The sequence below is a fragment of the Leuresthes tenuis genome, unplaced genomic scaffold, assembly GCF_036924035.1.
Source record: "Leuresthes tenuis unplaced genomic scaffold, fLeuTen1.0.hap1 SCAF_22, whole genome shotgun sequence".
Lineage (NCBI taxonomy): Eukaryota > Metazoa > Chordata > Actinopteri > Atheriniformes > Atherinopsidae > Leuresthes > Leuresthes tenuis.
This window is the reverse complement of record NW_027325376.1, coordinates 8128264-8146188: the sequence shown is the minus strand read 5'-3', so window position 1 is coordinate 8146188 and position 17925 is coordinate 8128264. Positions and strand designations below refer to the sequence as shown.

Below are 17925 nucleotides of genomic sequence, written 5' to 3'. Positions count from 1 at the left end.
TTTACTCTTTACCACATTTTAAAGCAGTTCTGAGGTCGTTTACTAACGAGTCTAAGATGTAATAGCACTGATAAATGTATTGAATATATTAAGAAACCAAACGCATGCTACTTTCTTTATTCCCTTGACACATTCCCTTAATAAACACGTCAAAAGATTCAGCTCTTTTGATTTAGGCTACAGACGACCGACAAGCGACAACATCTAGTCCAGTAGGGGGCGATAGCAAAGAAAGGGGAGGTTGGTCTATTACCACACACCAAGAAGAAGTCCTCGTCGCTCGCTAATGACACATTTTCCCCGCGACTTTCAACCTGAAACGGTTGCGCTTCCAGGTTTGACGTCTTCTCGGATGAAAGGACCGTGTTGTTTCACATGAAAATGCTTAAAAAGAAATCCAGCACCCACGAAAAGAAAAGGAAACACTCGCAATCTGAAGAACGACAAGATGGCAATAAACGAAGGAGTTTGGAGTCACACTTGGAGGTGAGATGTTCAAGCTGGCGCCTGCTATTCTTCACTAATCACAATCCAGTAACAACCGATTATAACAGTTTATATAAAGCAACAACGCTGGAGAGTTTGTACCACTTCAGGACAGCTGTAATGCTAATTTTACCTGGAAAGTTAGTGATTGGAAACGCGCTTATGTCAATAATGGAGTTGATAGTAAGTTGGTGATTGAGCTATCGGTTGAACAACTTTTTTCAGTTATTTATTAATACAATTCACGATAAATGTGCCGCACTGGCAGAGGGCTCTGCACTTTGGTGTGGGGCCTCTTGTCTGCCTGGGTCGGGGCTGTGGCTCCCTGTAGTCGTGGGCCGGGAGCCCTCACAATGTGGTCGGCCCCCAAGGGTGGCGTCTTCCTTGCCTTAGGTCTCGGTGCCCGGCCATGTCTCTGTCTAATGGGCACAGTGGGTCTCAGCATGTGTGTGCATGTGTGCGTGCGTGTGTCTCTCTAGGTATTTATGGTGGTGGGAGAGTTGGTTTGTTTTATCATTGTTGTTAGTTTTATCAACACTTTGTGTTGCTTTTTAAGTATGAAAGGTGCCATATGAATAAAATTTGATTGGATTTTGGCATATTTGAAATGTGACATTAAGACTCATTGGGCTGCATTATTCCGGCAGACCTCTGTCACTTGAATCTACAGTGAAAATGCGAAAGCGTTGATGGAGGTGTGTTTCATTGGACATGCAGGTCATGTTTAACCTTGCCTTGAAAATTGTGTGATTATTGATTTGACCTCGCTTTGCATCATGCTGACAATGTAACACACCAGAGAAGCAGATTCATCATCTATTCTTTCACCTGCGGTCAGTCCTGTGATTGCGCCCATGGAGGTTATGTCTTACTCTTTCAATTGCTTCACCATTTATCTACTCTTTCCTTTTCACCTCAGCTTTTCAGCCCCTCCTCGCATTTTTACAACATAGTTTCTCCTTTTCGAAACGCTTTCATCACTACACCGAGGGGAAAGTGGAACATGAAACACACCAAGCAGATTAAGAGGTGTAGGAGTAGTGTGTGCGTCAAGTTTTTTTTTTTTCTAATGTAGCAGATCTTTAAGAACAAGCACAACAAGCCTGTAACTTGTACAGTGATAAAAGCACACCACTTACCAGCATCACTCGAGTCTGGCCGACCTACAAATGGGTTTTTCTGTGCTTGCTCTGATCATTGACGTCTGACAGATTATAAACACTCAACTCGAGGCAGACAGCGAGAACCTCTTCTTTGCCGTATGATGAAATGTAGCGAGGATGATGACGCAAGAACCTTTCTGAAAAGTTTGGCAATTTAAACTAGAAAGTGCTGGCAGGAAATCTAAATCAAATAGTCGGTGTCGATCCTCAGTGAGGCCGTTCGGCCACGTGTCACTGAGCCACCGGACCGATGTATTGGGTTGTTTAAGTCACTCTAACCTATAAGTTGTTACGGGATGAGAGGTGAAGCATCTTCAAGATCCAAGAAGTCAACCAGCTGAGCCTATTCAAACTCTTAGGACTTAACCAAATGGGTACGCACGTTTAAAGCATGTGAGCAGTGAGATCCGACCGACGGGAATGTTGCCACCTGTTCTCTTCTGTGTGCGTGTCAAGAGTGGTTGGAGATGGACTTATTAGTCATGTGATGAGTTGTATGTTCTGACTCCTCATAGTGCAGGCTTTAGAGCAAGTGCTTTGAGTCTTTAAAAGTTCTCGTGTGCAGTTTAACTTCAGAAAGGATGTCGCGATTGCAAGAATTAAGGAGGATTAAATGTATATTTTCTCCTCGTTCTGTATGGTAGACAAAGGTTTTTTTTTTTTTTTTTTAAAAGGTAAGATGTGGGATTAGCCCTCTCTGCTGCCTTTTTTACTCGACTTCAGACAGCTCACTGGTAATGAAGTATTAAAAACAGCAAAAATGGAAAAGCTTCAGCTGGTATTAAATGATTTATTTGTCCATGCTCCAAGTACAAGCCGCATTTGTGACAAGTAATGCTTTATCCATTTAAGCTGTACTGGGGAATTTTATATACTAAATATTTTAACATTGACTAACTAACATTTATCTAAGTTTACGAGCTTACACTAAATTAGATACTGTGTTCCTCTTGTTGTTGGAATTACTTGAACAAATGCATTTTAAGCACTATGAATCTATTAAACGCTCCTTTTCATATCTTGTTTTTTTTTCTTTTCATTTTCTATCTTCAGTTATGAAGCTATGTGTCTGATATGCAATGCACCTCCTTAGCAAATAAGCCTTATACGGTAAAAGGCAAACATATCTTCTAAAACATACTGATGAGATAACTGTCTATTACAATGATGGTCTCTTTACTTGAGTGTAAGAAAAGAAAAACGGTTCAAACCTCCAACTCCCTGGTAATTACATCATGTTGTTTCTTCTTACTTGTTTCATTCTTCTTCTGTCGACTTCGCCAAAACGAGTCGCTGCTTTTCGTTTCTTCCTGTTCCCATCATGCATCTTCCTCTCCCCGCATCCATAAATCTCTTCTGTCTTCTCCCGTTTCCTCTGGCCTGACGGCTCCATCGTCAGCATCCTCCCCCACAAAAACATGCCCAAACCAACTCTCCCTCCCAGCTCATACTTGTACCACAACATTTGCACCTACGGCGTCTCTCTGAATTCATCCAAATCCAGAGCGTCCTCGTATCTGGCATCGGGATTCTTTGCGTCTTCCAATCCGCCGACTCCAGCTCCACTTTTCTGTCTTTATTACCTCTAACCCCTGTTTGTGATCTTATTGATCTTCTTTTGTGCTCCATCCTGCCTTCCTGGCCTTTAAACTCCTCCACCCCTTACTCTATGCGACTTGTCATCCCTCCAGAGCGTTTCTCCACCTGGGCGGGTGGTACCAAACCTGCTCCAGACTATCCCTACAGGTCAGGTTATCTGCACGCATGGTCTGGGGAGAATCTTGCCCATTCTCCTCCGTAAACAAAATGCAGCCACTCTAACAAGTCTGCCACTCCTGCATCTCAAAGTCAGAGTGCAGCTCAAAGTAAGCAGCTATGCACGTACTGCTCTCTCCTGGCATAAGACGATGCTTCTCCATTTTATTCATGCAGACATGTAGGGTTTTCACGATGATTAAGTCTTTCATCAAAGATTTTAGTCAAAACATAAAACAGTAGAAACAATCGGAGTATTAAAAACTATACCTCTGTATTTAAAGATGGGTGTGATCTCGTTTTTTATACAGGTGAATGAAAACTAAATCGTTCATCTCAAAGCAATCACTGTAATGCAGTTAGAATGGTTTCAGACATCGTTAGAATAGCCTTCTTACTGAAACCAGCCAAACGGAAAACAAATGGACAACATGGATATTGTTACTTTGGTGTTTTGGAAGCCACAGTTGCTGAAGTTGATATTTTTTCCTGTGGAATCAAAGTAACTCTTTTTTTTTTTTTTTTTTGTCCAAAAGTCTGAAAATGAAGCCTCAGAAGGATATTTATTGTTACTTATTGAGTTCATAACTTCCAGTTGAGTTTGTATTCTTCTATTGATTTCCAATGCTGTTTTTGCTCTGATTGTTTTCAAAGAATGTGTGAATATTGTGTTCCTAACAAAGCTGAATTTGCATTCCTCGCCCTGCACCGGTTTGTCTTTGAAAGCTGTTTTAATGTAAGACGTTTACATTTTTGTTTTTTCAATCATATCCAGTGAGAACAGCTGTGCAGTTTCAAGGATTTAATTTGAATTATTTTATTTTTTTTGTTTCCATCTCAAAGGACTCCAAGGATGAGCTCGCTGACCCTGAGCTAGACAGGATTGGCAGTGACATTGAGGAAGGGGGGTTGGACCTTGGCCTGCCCTTCAAGCCCATCACAGCTTACATCGGGAACAAGAAGGAGATGCTGGAGCAGTGCTTCCGCGTGTTGGGGGAGAAGAAGCTGCAGAAGATGCTGCCTGATGAACTCAAGGTGATTTGTGAGCATGTGGACTTTATGTCTGAAATGCCAGCATGTTTTCACGAATGTCTGACACTTGAATAACTTACAGCAATGCCAGATGATATCTGCCTTCTATTGGTTAGTGGTTTGATTCAGATTATTTTCTGCATTAGGTTGTTCTCTTTAAACAGAAACTGGAAGACGCATGACTGTTCTTCAGGGAGATAGTTATCATCTCTTGGAAAGATTTCGCAGGCTTTTGTCATTATGTTGTGTTGTTTTTCTTGTGAAGCTGAGAAAAGCAGACATATTTAGCTCTTTCCCTCAGCATTTCAAAACTTTGCTTTAGTTAAAAACATAGTTTTTTTTCCATATTGTCTGTTTAGGTGCTGAGCTGAGCTATAGAAACGCAGTGGAGCTTGTTTGCTTGAAGAAGTTTTGATTAAAAGTGAACTTTTCTGTTTGGCACTCTTTAAAGACATTATCGTTCACAGGGCTGTAGTTTAGAGGAAATCAAAACGCTTTGCTGGGATCAGCTGGAGCCGTTCTCTGAGAAACACCTGATGCAGGTTCTAGCAGGTAAAATTTTTTAAGGCCGGTTTGGCAAATTTTCAAAGCAGCTTTTTGGAGCATGTGTGCTTAAAATGTCATAAACCATGTTTTTTCACTCACTTAAAGGGGAAGAACTGACACCCGGACACGGCTGTGAAAACCCCAAAGGGACCCTGGAGAGCCAGTGAGTTTTCGGTTGTGTAAATATCCAGGGCAAAATTTCAGAATGAGATAGTTTTCATCCTTGGTATTTACTTTTATTTTCCCCTTCATTTAGGCAAGACAACAACATCGACTCGACATCGTGCCCTAAAGAAACCACAAAGACTGAGGACCCTAAGCAAGGTAAATACTCACGAAGAACGTCTCTGTCTTTTGTTTCAATCAAGCATTCGGTCAAAAGCATCAAACTGAAACTGGCCTTAAAAAGGAAAGGAAATGTTAAAGGGCCTTTAACATTTGTTGTACTTTTATTTACAGAAGGCGGTGGCTCTGGCGAAGAGAGTGATGTCCTGAGCATAAACGCCGACACTTATGATAGTGACATAGAGGGACCCAAAGAGGAGCAGGCTGCCAAAGCTGCAGATGTGGCTGTCAAAGCAGGTGACGCTGGAGGGGAAAGCTCTGATTCAGCTGGAGACCCTGAGCCGGCGAATCCAGAGCCAAAGAAAGACATTCAAAGCGACATAGACAAAAGCGTCAGTGAGATTTTAGCTGTGTCTTCCACTTCAAGCAAAGAAGAAGCGAAAGAAATGAGCGGGCCGCCGCAGTCTGCAGACGTCAGTGTGCCTGTTCAAGGCGGACCTGTTCAAAGTGGAGCCCCTGCAGTTTGTCAACCGTCCGTTCAGCAGCTGGCGCTCCTGGAGTTGGAAATGAGGGCAAGGGCCATAAAGGCTCTGATGAAAGCTAGTGATGGGAAAAAGCCGACTGTAACAAAGAACACTTAGTTTGTTTTAATCATGTTTTACTCTGTTAGTTTTGTAGTCTTCAAACACTTCAATTTACTTATGAAGAATTCTATGTTTGAAAGATACGGATTAACTTTAAAAACATTTATTACCTTTGAACGCCTCATTTGTTTCATGAGTGTATTTTCAAACCACATTGTGTTTTTACTCCATATTGGAATGATTCTACAGTCTGTTTAATGCAAAAGAATAAACAAAAAAAAAACTGTACATACTGTAGAAATGCTTCCTGGGATGGTTTAACTTAAATGTGTTTTCCCCTCTGATCACTAGATGGCAGCGACACTCTGCCACAGAACCTGCACAGGGCTTCAAGTGTCGATTTATTGGCTCACATTACAGGCCAAATTGTCTTAGGCAGCATGACAGTCAGGCTCTCTTAATAATGATGTTACTTAGCAATGCAGCTCTCCTTGACTTCGTGTTGGAGAAGACCAGAAAGCTCTTATTTTGTATGTCGACCTGGGATTGCAAGCCGGAGAAGGAGCAGCAGGGTTACAGGATCATTCAGACACACAGAAAGCTGACGTAGGAATACCATGTGCTGCACTTTCTCTCATATTTACATCTGATAAAGGTTAGTTTAGTTGTAGCAGCTAAGCTTCCAAAAAGATACACTTGCTATTTTCACATCTATATCTAAGTAAAGACTACTACTTCTTGAATTTCTTTATCGACGAGAATTAATGACAGAGATTTTTTTCTGTAATTTCTTCTAAAGTGGGCTTGTTTCAGTATAGATAGTTAAAGTGCCATTTTGTGTGTGTATGTTGGTGTGTAGTAGATAAACAAGTTTGTGTGTAGTTTGATGCTGTCGCCGTGCAAAACAGCTCTCTACCCCAAAGCAGACAATGAAATGTGAGATAAGAAGCCATTTGCCTCCTGGGTATTTGCATTTAAAAGGTTTATTTCATGGTAGAGGTGAAGGTGGGAGGGTTAAATGTGTCATTCTCTTTGCATTTGTGTGCAGGTTTCCTCACTCTTCTAAAGAGAAAAATGTCTGCTTTAGTGACGATGCTAAAATGCTTGCAGTGCCGGTGATGGGTTAGTATTTATGTGTCATTTTACTGCTATTAGAATGCCAATTGTTTTTTTTTTTCATCCTGCGAGAATAAATGGATGTTAAAGCAGACATGCCAATGAAGATGGGCTGGAAAATGGGCTGATGGAGGTGAGATGATACTTTGTGAATTCAAATGAACCTGATGATCCACATTAAAATATTGAGGCGTGACGCTTCAGTGAATGTTCTTATGAAAGTCAAAAAGAGGTCACTCCTAAAGCTGCTGAAGCCACTGTTGCATCTGGTTAATAGTAGCCAAACCTGTTATTGTGTTAGGTGTTTTGACCAAGCCTTTGTACTGTGGTGGCTATTAGAGACTTTAAAACGCTCTCCTTACAGTAATCCTTTCAGAGCAGTTAATCCTGTGTTTAATTTTACTCCGGCAGCAACTCAGATCTTAATGTTTCTTCTCCATTATGTAATCCCGGTCACGTATGATAGAAGACTGCTAAATATTGTGGGATCTGCTGTGTTATAAAAGTCATGTAGGCAGAGATTGTATTATATCGATAATGAAATGCCAGCTATCTGCAAGACTTCCTCGGGCTACCTTAAGCAATTGTGCCTTCATTTCTGTGTGCATGTGTGTGTGTGTGTGTTTGGGTATACACTCCTCAAAGAGTGATCCTAATTTGAGAATATAAGATTTATTAATTCACTTTGGTCCAGTGGCCAAAACACATAATGAAATGAAAATGCAAACATGGGGAGTAATGTGTCTCAGACTCCCCTCAAAATCCAAAGCAAATACAAAAAGCATGAGCATAAGCAGTGCGTGAGACCAGTACTGCACAACGCTGCGAATGTCAAACAATATAAAGCTGCAGCGAGGGAGAGATGAGTTTAACAAACAGGGATGTCAGTTTGGGATTTCTCTTGAAGTTTGCACAGACATCCATCGTCCTGAAGGGTATGAATAATTTGTACCTCTTACTTTTTAGCTTTAAAAAAAACGGGTATCGTTTCCTATCGTGACCACACCCATTCTCAGTTGACAGGCTCTCTGTGGCTATGTTGCTAAAATGTTTGGATGCTTTACATAAATGAAAGCAGTAAGTTTTAGCAGGAGGTCAACCAGTCAGGCATTGAAATACGAGCAATGAAAAGTTCAAAAGTGTCAACAGTTCTAACAAGCTAGTAAATTGCAGCAGCACTTATTAATACAATTAAGGAGATTTTTTTTTCTTTTTTATTATTTTAGATGTCGTAGCCAGTAGAGATCAAGATAATTACAAAGGACAAATTAAAGGAAAAACCATGAACCCTTGACCCCAGCAGTGAGGGCCCTCTAGTAGAATTTAGCAGCCTTACAGAATCAAAGCCAAGTCACACTTAATACACTTGATGTCTGTTTAGAACTTGAATCTGTACCTCTTTGTTTATTATACTGTTATATATAACAGTATATTAGTAGTAACTAAACTTAGTTATGTTTTTATTATGATTTAAATTGTCAATTCAGTGCACAGCCACATTCCATCCAGGGTTTTTACAAATGCTTCCTGATACACAAAGAACTCTGCTTGATTGACATGTAGGAGGAATATAAACCAAGAGATACAGCAGTATGACTGAAACTTCAATACAAAATAACAATCTCAAGAACGATATTTACTGGTGTGTATGTATCTGATGGTACTTTAGGTGTGGGAGCATATTTATTGGTTGCTTGATATTGCAAACGCTAACATTTAGAATGGTCTGTCAGCTGTATTTATCGTGATATCTGCAGTACTCTGGCATGTTTATGTCACGTTAAAGCACAGCTACTGTACCAGTGCTAATATCGCATCTGAATGGTGACAGGTGACAGCTGAGGCTCTTGATCTCCACTTTGTTAAGTGCATGAGCTTCATCCATTTTTGAATGCACGAGTGAGTTGCAGCTTTGCGTTGTGTTGCGCTGTTTTTTTGTTTTTCTATGCAAATCTCTGGGGTTTGTGTCGGGATTTTTCTGGATTTGGGTACATTGCTCTTTCTCATGCTCCCATTTTGGTGGCTTGAATTCCTTTTAAAAGTAGTAGAAGGACAGTGGTACGACAGAGAAATACTGTAGTACCACAGTACAAAAAAGATGTTGATGCCACTTATCTTCAGGAACACATCCTGTTTGCATAAGAAGAGTAATTCTCTTCAAATTTCCTCCACACAATCTCTGTTCTTTTCTCCTGCTAGAAATTAAATTGAACCAACAGCGCATGCTGACAGGCAATAAATAACTTAGCACCTCTGTATGACTAAATTAATTGATTTCCTCAAGCAATGACTCATCGGACACATTTCATTTTCTTCAAGTTGCAGACAAAACAGTTTTTCTTGCCAAAGCAGAGGAGATGTTTATTGTTACTTGTCCTTTGTTTTGATTAAATGTTTAATTCAGTGATGATTTTCATTAATATTTGACTGTTTTTGTCTTTAGGATGGTTTGAAATATGCTACGTAATATAAAACATTTGTGTTTATTTCTCGCCTTCCTGCTGGTGTTGAGATTTTTCAGGGATAGATGGATGGATGTATGTATTATAAGAGATGGCTCCCTGGAGGCATATAGGTCCTGGAATAATGCATCCATCTGTTGTCATTTGAATCTTCAGTTTTTGAATGGAGAGGAAGCTGTTTGATAGCAGGTGTGCTGCACATCTGTTCACCATTCCCTTCATTTGTGCACATAAATGTTTGGCTTTTTCTCAAAGGGGAATAAGTTTGGAAGTACTCTCCCTAAATAAAATAAAGTGGGTTATTGTAAGTTTGGTGCTATTTGACATAAGAGGGCTTTCTTTTTTCAGTCATACTCAAAAATTCCAGAAAGAGATTTGAACATTTGATATTCCACTCCAGTGTAGCATCTGCGTTTGGAGCCAATTCTTCCCCTCCGCTGACTGTTCTGATATTTGACTTTCAGATTCCATTCCGTGCTCCCCCTGCGTGGGTTTCCCTCCCTTCAACTTCGGGGTCTGCATTCAAATGGTGCATTAATACCATCAAACGACCATTGAAATTCTGCTGGGTGGACCAGTGAGCCAATAAAGCAAAATGCTTTTGAAGGATATCAAGAGACACTGGTCAAGATGGATGACCTCGCACAATCAAATCAGCATAATCAAATGAAAAACCCCAGTATTACATCAAAGACAACTCCCACCACAATAGCAGCTGCCACTCGATCAACAAGCTCAGTCCTTGGTGTCTCTTTTTAAAAAAATGTTTTCTCTCAAATATTGCAGTTGATGGCCTTAAATGTATTTTACAAATAACAAAATAACTTGGGTAAAATGTGTGGTTTACAGTGTTCATTAATCCATAAAACTCCACAATTAGTGAACATGAAATCGCGACATCTATGGGTTTTGTATGTCTGTCCACATTATATCTTCATATTAAAAAGAAATTCTGGAGAAAATGAAAAACCTGAAATAATGAAAATTTTGCTTTTGTTTTCAGAATAGAAAAAGTGCTCGAATTTCAGATAAAGTGCTTAAAACTGCTCAAACTGTAACGGCATTGCTTATGTCATAAATCACGACCTAATCGGATCATTTGCATATTACATAAAGAAATAGAAACCGCTTGAATGATTTGCAGAATAGGTAAGTTTCACTGCCTCTATAGGTCTGCCTGTGTGGTTTTATTGTGATCTGTATCTACGATTTAAGGAACTGGCAGAATACCAGATATTTCACATTTTTAGTAACTTCAGCCAAAATATACTATTAGAAAATATAATTTAAAATACAGTAAGTAACATATTTTGAAACTTTCTTGTACTTACCTTTCATTTATATATAAAATATAGAATATTTGATATATATATATATATATATATATATATAGCACAATGACATCTGATTCCATGACACAAGGAATTGAAGATTGAAGATTCACCCTGAAAATGCTCAAAAGGCCCTAAGAATATGGGAAAAAAACTGGAGTGATTTTATATCTTTCCTGAAACTAATTGTATCTTCTGTGAGGCTGATGTTTAAACAGTCGCATGACTTTACTCCCTGCAGTGCAATGAACATTGATAGACCACCAAAATATCCCCAGGACGGATGATGGATAACGACAGACAGTCTTGCTAACTTGAACCTTTTACGATTCAAGGTGAAGACTACACCATTGCTACTGTTATTGGAAGGCACTGGACTGTCAAATGCTGCTGAGGTGCCATTTTTTATTTTTATTTCTTTATTTGGATGATTTATTTCCCACAGAAGAACAAAAGAACTGAGCCAAGTAAAGTACTTTTGTCAATGCTGTGATAAAACTGTCAAATTTCTTCCCAGCACCAGCTGGCAAGCTATTGTATTACATAAGTAATTGTCAAAGGGAATCTCAGGAGAGGAGTATATTGCTTTTTGACTTTCAGGGCATCTTTACATCAGGACTTCCATCTTGTCCCTTTTCTTGGTTTAATGGTTCTGACATGTTTTGGGTTTTTTTTACAACAAAACATTAATTATCTTGGTAAAAGCCATGATTTAGATGCAAGGAAAAAAAAAAGGTTTATGAAAGAGGGAATTGCATACTTCTTCTCCTGTATAATTCATAGAGACTGACGATAACTTCCAGAATATCTTATAAAACCTCCTTTAAGTTCTGGAGTTTTTGAAGGTAACAAGTTAAACACATGAAGCTGTTGTTCAAGTCACTCAAGCCAATAAATGGGGCCACACAGAAGCAAAGCCCCGTAACGCATCCTCAGGTATGAACCTCCATACACATCTCTTCATCATCTGATCCCATGTACGGAGTGCTATTTTCTGTTCCATTTTACACAAGAAGCGTCTACTTAGAACTGATAGCTTACCTCTTGCTGTGATTATGAGTAAATGTTTTTGAAGGCAGCAATGACTCAATCAAAGTGATCCTAAATCATTGGTGTATCTAGCTTTTTTATTACTTCAAATCAGGAGGATGTGTTTCGTGTGGAGATATAGAAAACAGGAATATAATAGTTCTTGTGTATTCAGCATGCTCCTCATCACCATGACGATTGTACATGTCAAATTGTGTCACTGAAAATGAGGTCACTATATCTGTCCAGATTCACCAATGGACTTTGGAACAGATGTTAGAATGTCTTTCCTGTTATGTACATAGACAGGAACAGGTGTAAGTAAGACAGTTTGATGTGAGATGTGGCTGTTTATCTTTGAGGTTGAGTACCTGAAGCCTCTGGATCAGATCCAGCTCCCCAGGATCTGCACAGCTGGCCTGAAGCAGTGTGGCTCCACAGAGTCATTCATTTGTCTATACCCAGTGGAACTGCTGTAATGACATTGCCATATGTATTTATTGCAAAAAATAAAAAAATACATCCATCTGGTGCAATGTTGATGAGGAAAGTTGTCAATGTGATATGTGTGAGAGTGAGTTTAGGCAATGGACTATTTGTTTTTCGGGCTAAATAGCTCAGCATACTTGATGATTTCTCTGGAATTAATCAAGGTGAGTTTGAAGTGATTCCAACAGTAATTAACCTTTGCCAATTACTTTAATCAGGTCCAACCCAAACTAATCAAGAGTGGGGAATGCAGCTTTTGTGCAATTTTTCTTCCCAAGATGAATTGACTACCACTTTGTGCAATTAAAGGTCATATGGAAGTGATAAGTCACTTCAGAAATCAACAGCTTAAAACCAAAAGATCCATCACAAGTTATCCTGTATTCACAGCAAAGGCCCACCAATTATAGGGCTCCTCAGTATTGATAGCCTCACCTCAACCTATTGCTAGGTGAGTCATTAGTCACAGAAGTAATGATATGTCATAAAAGAGCAATCAGCACTCTGGATATGAATGATGACTGTGCCTTTAGACATGCCGGTTGTGTTGCAGTACACGAACGATCAGAGCAGGTTTAATATTTGCAGCTAGGGCCAAAAGATACCCACCCTATCTCTGTATTCTCCACTCCCTTGAGGTAAACAAAGAACATCCTGCCACTAAGAGTTAGACTCAGCATTCACTAAAGCCTTCTTTATTTATTTTAGTTATCTGAAAGTCATAACCGCTATGTTGAATGTTTCATCAAAGCTTTATCACCCTTAAACCAGACTCATTACATGGGTGCAGCGACGTTGTAATAAAATGTGACTTAATCAAAACCAAGCAGGCCTCCAGAAAATTGGCTCCCCCACAGCTGTATGTGTACAACAGTCGGGCAGCGGCTACTGTTGTACTTAACCTCATCAAGGTCTTCATTTAGGTGATGGAGGGCTCAGACGCCGAGGCGAGGAGCTGCTAGGGGGCTGTTTGTTATTTTCAATTTTTGCTTGATGAAATGAGTCAGCAGTTAAGAGATAATTACAGAAGTGCATTTCATTATGTGGTGTGTTCTCCGTCTGTGTTAAAAGCTGAATGCAGTCTAGTTGTTTTTAACGTTTCTGGGTTCCTGGGAGTTTTTTGGCCAGCAGCATTTGCCTCATCCAAAAACGGCCAAACCCCAAACAATGTCTTTTTCTGGGAAACTATCTGTAAAGGACTTCGTCCTGCCTGAGCTTCCACCAATGTCTCAAATATGCTTGTACAGAAAATGCAAGACTCCGATTTGTTTGAGCAAAAGACATATGCTGTGTTTTTTTTATAATAGGGTTGAAGTCTTCCCTGAGAGCTTTTCCAAAGTGATGTGTAAGTGTCTACCTCTGTAATGGGCTATGCCATGGAAAGGTTTCCATGGTAACACGGCAAAGACACTAAAACAGCTCGATGTCGCACTCTGGGGAGTATCTGAGGAGCTTCTGCTTACTGGGAAATGATGATAATAGTGCAGAACATTGAATAAAACTCAACTGAGGGAGACTAACCCCTATATTTTGTAGGGGAAAAAACATTAATCTTCTTCAGTTAAAGTCGTTATCCCACTCCCAACCATTCCAGTTTTGCTAGTTTTTGTAACACAGTATGCATAATCATGTATCACACTAGGACAGACAGTTTAAGTAACTCTTCTGGAAAAAGAGGACACTGACACAGTTGTGCTGCTCAAACCACAAATTTGGTGATACTACTCTTTCTTAAATCATAGCAGCCCACATATAGTCATGTGAAAAAGACAAGTGTAATTCCATTCTATGGTTTCATGTATCAGGACATAATGAAAAGTCTACAAGAAGAGTCTACATCTCAGACTGTACAGGCCTTGGTTAGCATGCTAAATAAAAGTCATATAGCACAGCACCAAACATAGCATATCGCATATCAGTACAAACATCTCATACAAACTGTAGAGCACAGAGGTGGAGGGCTGATGATTAGGGCTTGTTATGCAGCCACAGGACCTGGACTAGAGCTAGATGTGAGGCCGATTACTTCACTTCAAGCAGCTAAAACTGGTTCTACAGGCTTGCCAATTATGGGGTGTTTTTAGTTTTTCCACACACTGCTTGTGCAATTTGGCTCAGTTTTAGATGAATGGATAATGTCACTGTATGATTTTTCATCTGAAATTGTTTTCACCCAAGTATAAGACCTGGTATGGAACAGGAGATTTTTTAAAATCATGTCCAAATATGTAAAACGTTAGAGCTGACAGAGGGTGCACTTTCTTTGTCACACAACTGTATGCGTCTTTGAAACCTTGCCTTTTCAAAAACCCAGAAACATATTCGAACTGTGACAGCTGCTGGTTTTCGGCCTGTTTTTAAATTCAGATTGACATGCTGGAGAATCCGTCCTTGTCGCAACTGCTACATATTTTGTTGAAAATGGTTGGACATCTTCAAGCAAAGTGGAAATGTCTACGCATTATTCTTCACAGAGTGGTCTTAAAAAGAGGCAGCCACAGAGTGGAAGACTGTTTGACCCGGCGACTCCTCTTGCAGTAAGAACTTGCAGATCAAATCAGATTCCACTTTGTGCCCCACTGGCACTCTGTTTCCCTTTTACCAGAGCATGTGTTGTGCAGAGTATGATCTCGAATTCCAACAGCTTAGAAAACACAGCTTTTTATTAGATCACAACTGTGCATGAATTACCACAAAAGAACGCATTAGATGAGAAGTAACTGAAGACTGAGAATCTTTGGAGTTGAAAAATGTCACATTAATTTCAAACACATTACCCCCTGCCGGAAGAGTTAATGAAGAAGCCCATTAGAATGTCATACCTGCTTACTTGTGAATTCTGTGGAAAGTTTATTTGATATGTCTAAGTCAATTACTCCAAGTCTTTGTGATAAGAAACTGCTCAGTGGACCTGAACCCCCAGTTCTACTAGCGGAGTGGCTTGGGTACTTTATACACGGCTGTGCTTTGAATAATTTTCAAGCAGAAATTCGTCTTGGGTAACACACTTTATTTTCCCCCAGCCAGCTTAAAGCCTTTGTCCTTGATGTAACTTTGTAAAGTGTGTGCAGCTGATATGAAGAAAAAGATAATTTTGAAGGCAAGGCTGGGCTGCGTTTTCTAGATCCTGTAAAAACAAGCACAACTTGTAACAGGAGGCATTTCCCCCTTTTTTTCAAATCTACACCCGTAACCAGGAGCTGTTACCGTAACCACACAATGAAAATTATCTCTGCCGTTGTTTGCTATACTGTTACTTCATTCCCAATAGTTTCTTTAATGTACAGCATATTACCATAGATTTCCAGAATATTCTGGCAAAATATAACAAAAACAAACTCAGTAGAGAACTATTACATGGCCACAATAATAACAAGCCAGTGTTCAGTGAATATCTTTTGCATTTTCACTTCAAACAACAGAACAGAAATGAAAATGTAGTAATAGTTCAGAGGATTTCCCAGTAACCCTTTACAATCAGTGACATAATAGTTTGTCTGGGTAATAAAAAACAAAACAAATAAGCAGCAAACATGAATGGCATATTAATGCTTTGGACAATTTGGACAATGGTGTAAAGAAGCAACTGAATTAAGAAAGAAGGAAACACTGGTTGCTAGGCGACAGGAAGGAAGTTGTGAGTCTGTATGAGCAGTCATAAAATATCTGGGAAAAGAGCCCCAAACAAATAAAGGTCAAAAAAATTTAAAGTACTTGGCAGTGAATGTAAACTTCCGCTAAACACAGGTGTGTTTAACCTGCTTAATATCTGTTTAAGTATGCCTTTAGTCATGTGTTTGGAAAAAAAAATGTTTTGAGTTTAAGTAAATAACTGCGAATATGAACTGAGAGATAGTTTCAGAGGTTGCATGAATGAGCTTGTCTATATCTGTATGCTAATTAGCCATGTGCTCTGTTTTCTTTAATTCCAAGGTGGAGCTGCTGTCTTGGACGCCTAGGCGTGGTTGGGAAGCGTGTTAACCGGGTGAAAGCTGTAGTCTTATGCTTGGAGACTGAACTGAAAATGCTTGACATTTCCCTGACTACAGGGATCTAGGGCCATGTAAACCTGCGACATGCAGAGGCAGCTCAAACATTAGCCACAAATTGATCCCAAAGCTTGTAAAGCGGGCGCTCCGTTCCGAGAAATAGGCCCATTTCACCTCCAATGTTCAATAACAGCACATTACTGTATTCTGTGAAAGATTCCATATGCCCAAAAGATATGAAATTACAGTACTAAAATTACAGTATATTAAAAGCATCTGTTAGCAGTTTTACAGGAATGACTCAGCCATATAAAACTTCAGCAACTATTGTATATTTGCATACACTTTTAAACAATTTACAGTGAGGTGGCATCCGTAGTATTGCTGCACAATTTGCAACACATCAGGTTTGGTGTTGTGGGTGCATGTATCAAGTGAACTGTGAAATCTTAGTATTTCTTGTATACAGAGTGAGTTTTGAAATATAAGTTTATTCATCCTGTAACATCTGTCGGAGGTGAATTTAAGGCACAGTGGTGTAAATGTCTTACATTTGCAAGAGTGCATGGAGCACAGAGTTCTGCATGAGATTTGTGTGGATTTATGGTGACAACTGGCTTAGTTGTGTTTGGACTCCTTTGGAGTCATTTTTATTTGTCAGCATTCTTGCTGTGGAGACTGCTTCTCGTAGGACATGAACTGTTTTATGCCCTCCTCAGACACATTGCAGGAGTGCTGGGACAAACACTGGTTGAATGACTAAGAAAACAATTCCCCTGGATATGCCTGTTGTCTTGCTCTTCCTCTCTCTCATGCTCCCTATGCTTCTCCTTGGGGTTGAATCACATTTCTCTTGCTTCCCTCCAATGTGTCTCTGTCATATATACAGTAGGTGCAGCAGCACATGCACACATTCGTGCTGTCATTTGCTCACTCCTCTGACGCACACACACACACGCAGCGTCTTACAAATCCTCCCCTCTGCCAAAGAGTCGATAAATAAATGCATTGTCTCTTCACTTTCTGCCGTTGGCATCAGCCTGTCTAAATTGTCTGAGAAGGCAGTGGAGTGTGAAATTGAGTTCAGAACTGTACGCTGTGTGAGGTGGCACAAGATGAGCGTATGTTTGCTCATTTATTCATATTGCAGCAGCATTCAGTTGTAGTTTTGCAGGAAAGGGTCAGTTAAAAAAACGTTGAGGTGTTGTTGGTGGAAATATTGCAAGTCAAAAGGGAGAAGCTTAGGCGATGTCCTTGCAAGTAGAGCAATAGGTTATTCATCAAAGGGGTAAATGAAGCTTTAAACCGAAATTGCGCAGTCACAAAGTCCATAAAGTTGCAGTCACTGGGTGCTCTGAACCAGCACGACTTCTTTTTTTGAATGTCACTATCATTGTTCTAAATGCCACCCGAAGCCCAGTGGTTGCATGCAAAGCAAAAAAGGTAATTTTACTTGAATCGCTAGGTGGAGATTGAATAACTTCACAGTGATTTGCTCTCCTCCATTTCTGAAAAGATGAATTTCTTTCTCAAAGCCAAAGAGTTCATGCGAGAATAATAGCACCTGCCCACACTAATTTGCCAAGAACAAACGATTTTGCTTGAAGAGTGTAACTTTTGTGCCGTCTTCCCGAGATTCAATCAGAGGTATTACGCAG

At 39.8% G+C, this 17925-nt stretch overlaps 1 protein-coding gene across 1 annotated transcript; it reads left to right on the top strand.

The window, feature by feature from the left end:
- Nucleotides 1-301: 301 nt before the first annotated feature.
- LOC140281618 (caspase activity and apoptosis inhibitor 1) lies at nucleotides 302-7079 on the top strand. The gene is made up of 6 exons (XM_072376115.1): nucleotides 302-486; nucleotides 4248-4439; nucleotides 4904-4988; nucleotides 5088-5145; nucleotides 5239-5306; nucleotides 5442-7079. The coding sequence occupies exons 1-6, from the start codon at nucleotides 376-378 to the stop codon at nucleotides 5906-5908; spliced, it is 981 nt and encodes a 326-aa protein (XP_072232216.1). The 5' UTR covers nucleotides 302-375; the 3' UTR covers nucleotides 5909-7079.
- The last annotated feature ends 10846 nt before the right edge of the window (nucleotides 7080-17925 follow it).

Bases quoted from the DNA above. Each gene is read 5' to 3' on its own strand.
- LOC140281618 (XM_072376115.1), top strand. From the start codon at position 376: ATGAAAATGCTTAAAAAGAAATCCAGCACCCACGAAAAGAAAAGGAAA. The intron at 487-4,247 runs GTGAGATGTTCA...TCCATCTCAAAG, and splicing joins GTTTGGAGTCACACTTGGAG to GACTCCAAGGATGAGCTCGC. The intron at 4,989-5,087 runs GTAAAATTTTTT...ACTCACTTAAAG, and splicing joins CCTGATGCAGGTTCTAGCAG to GGGAAGAACTGACACCCGGA.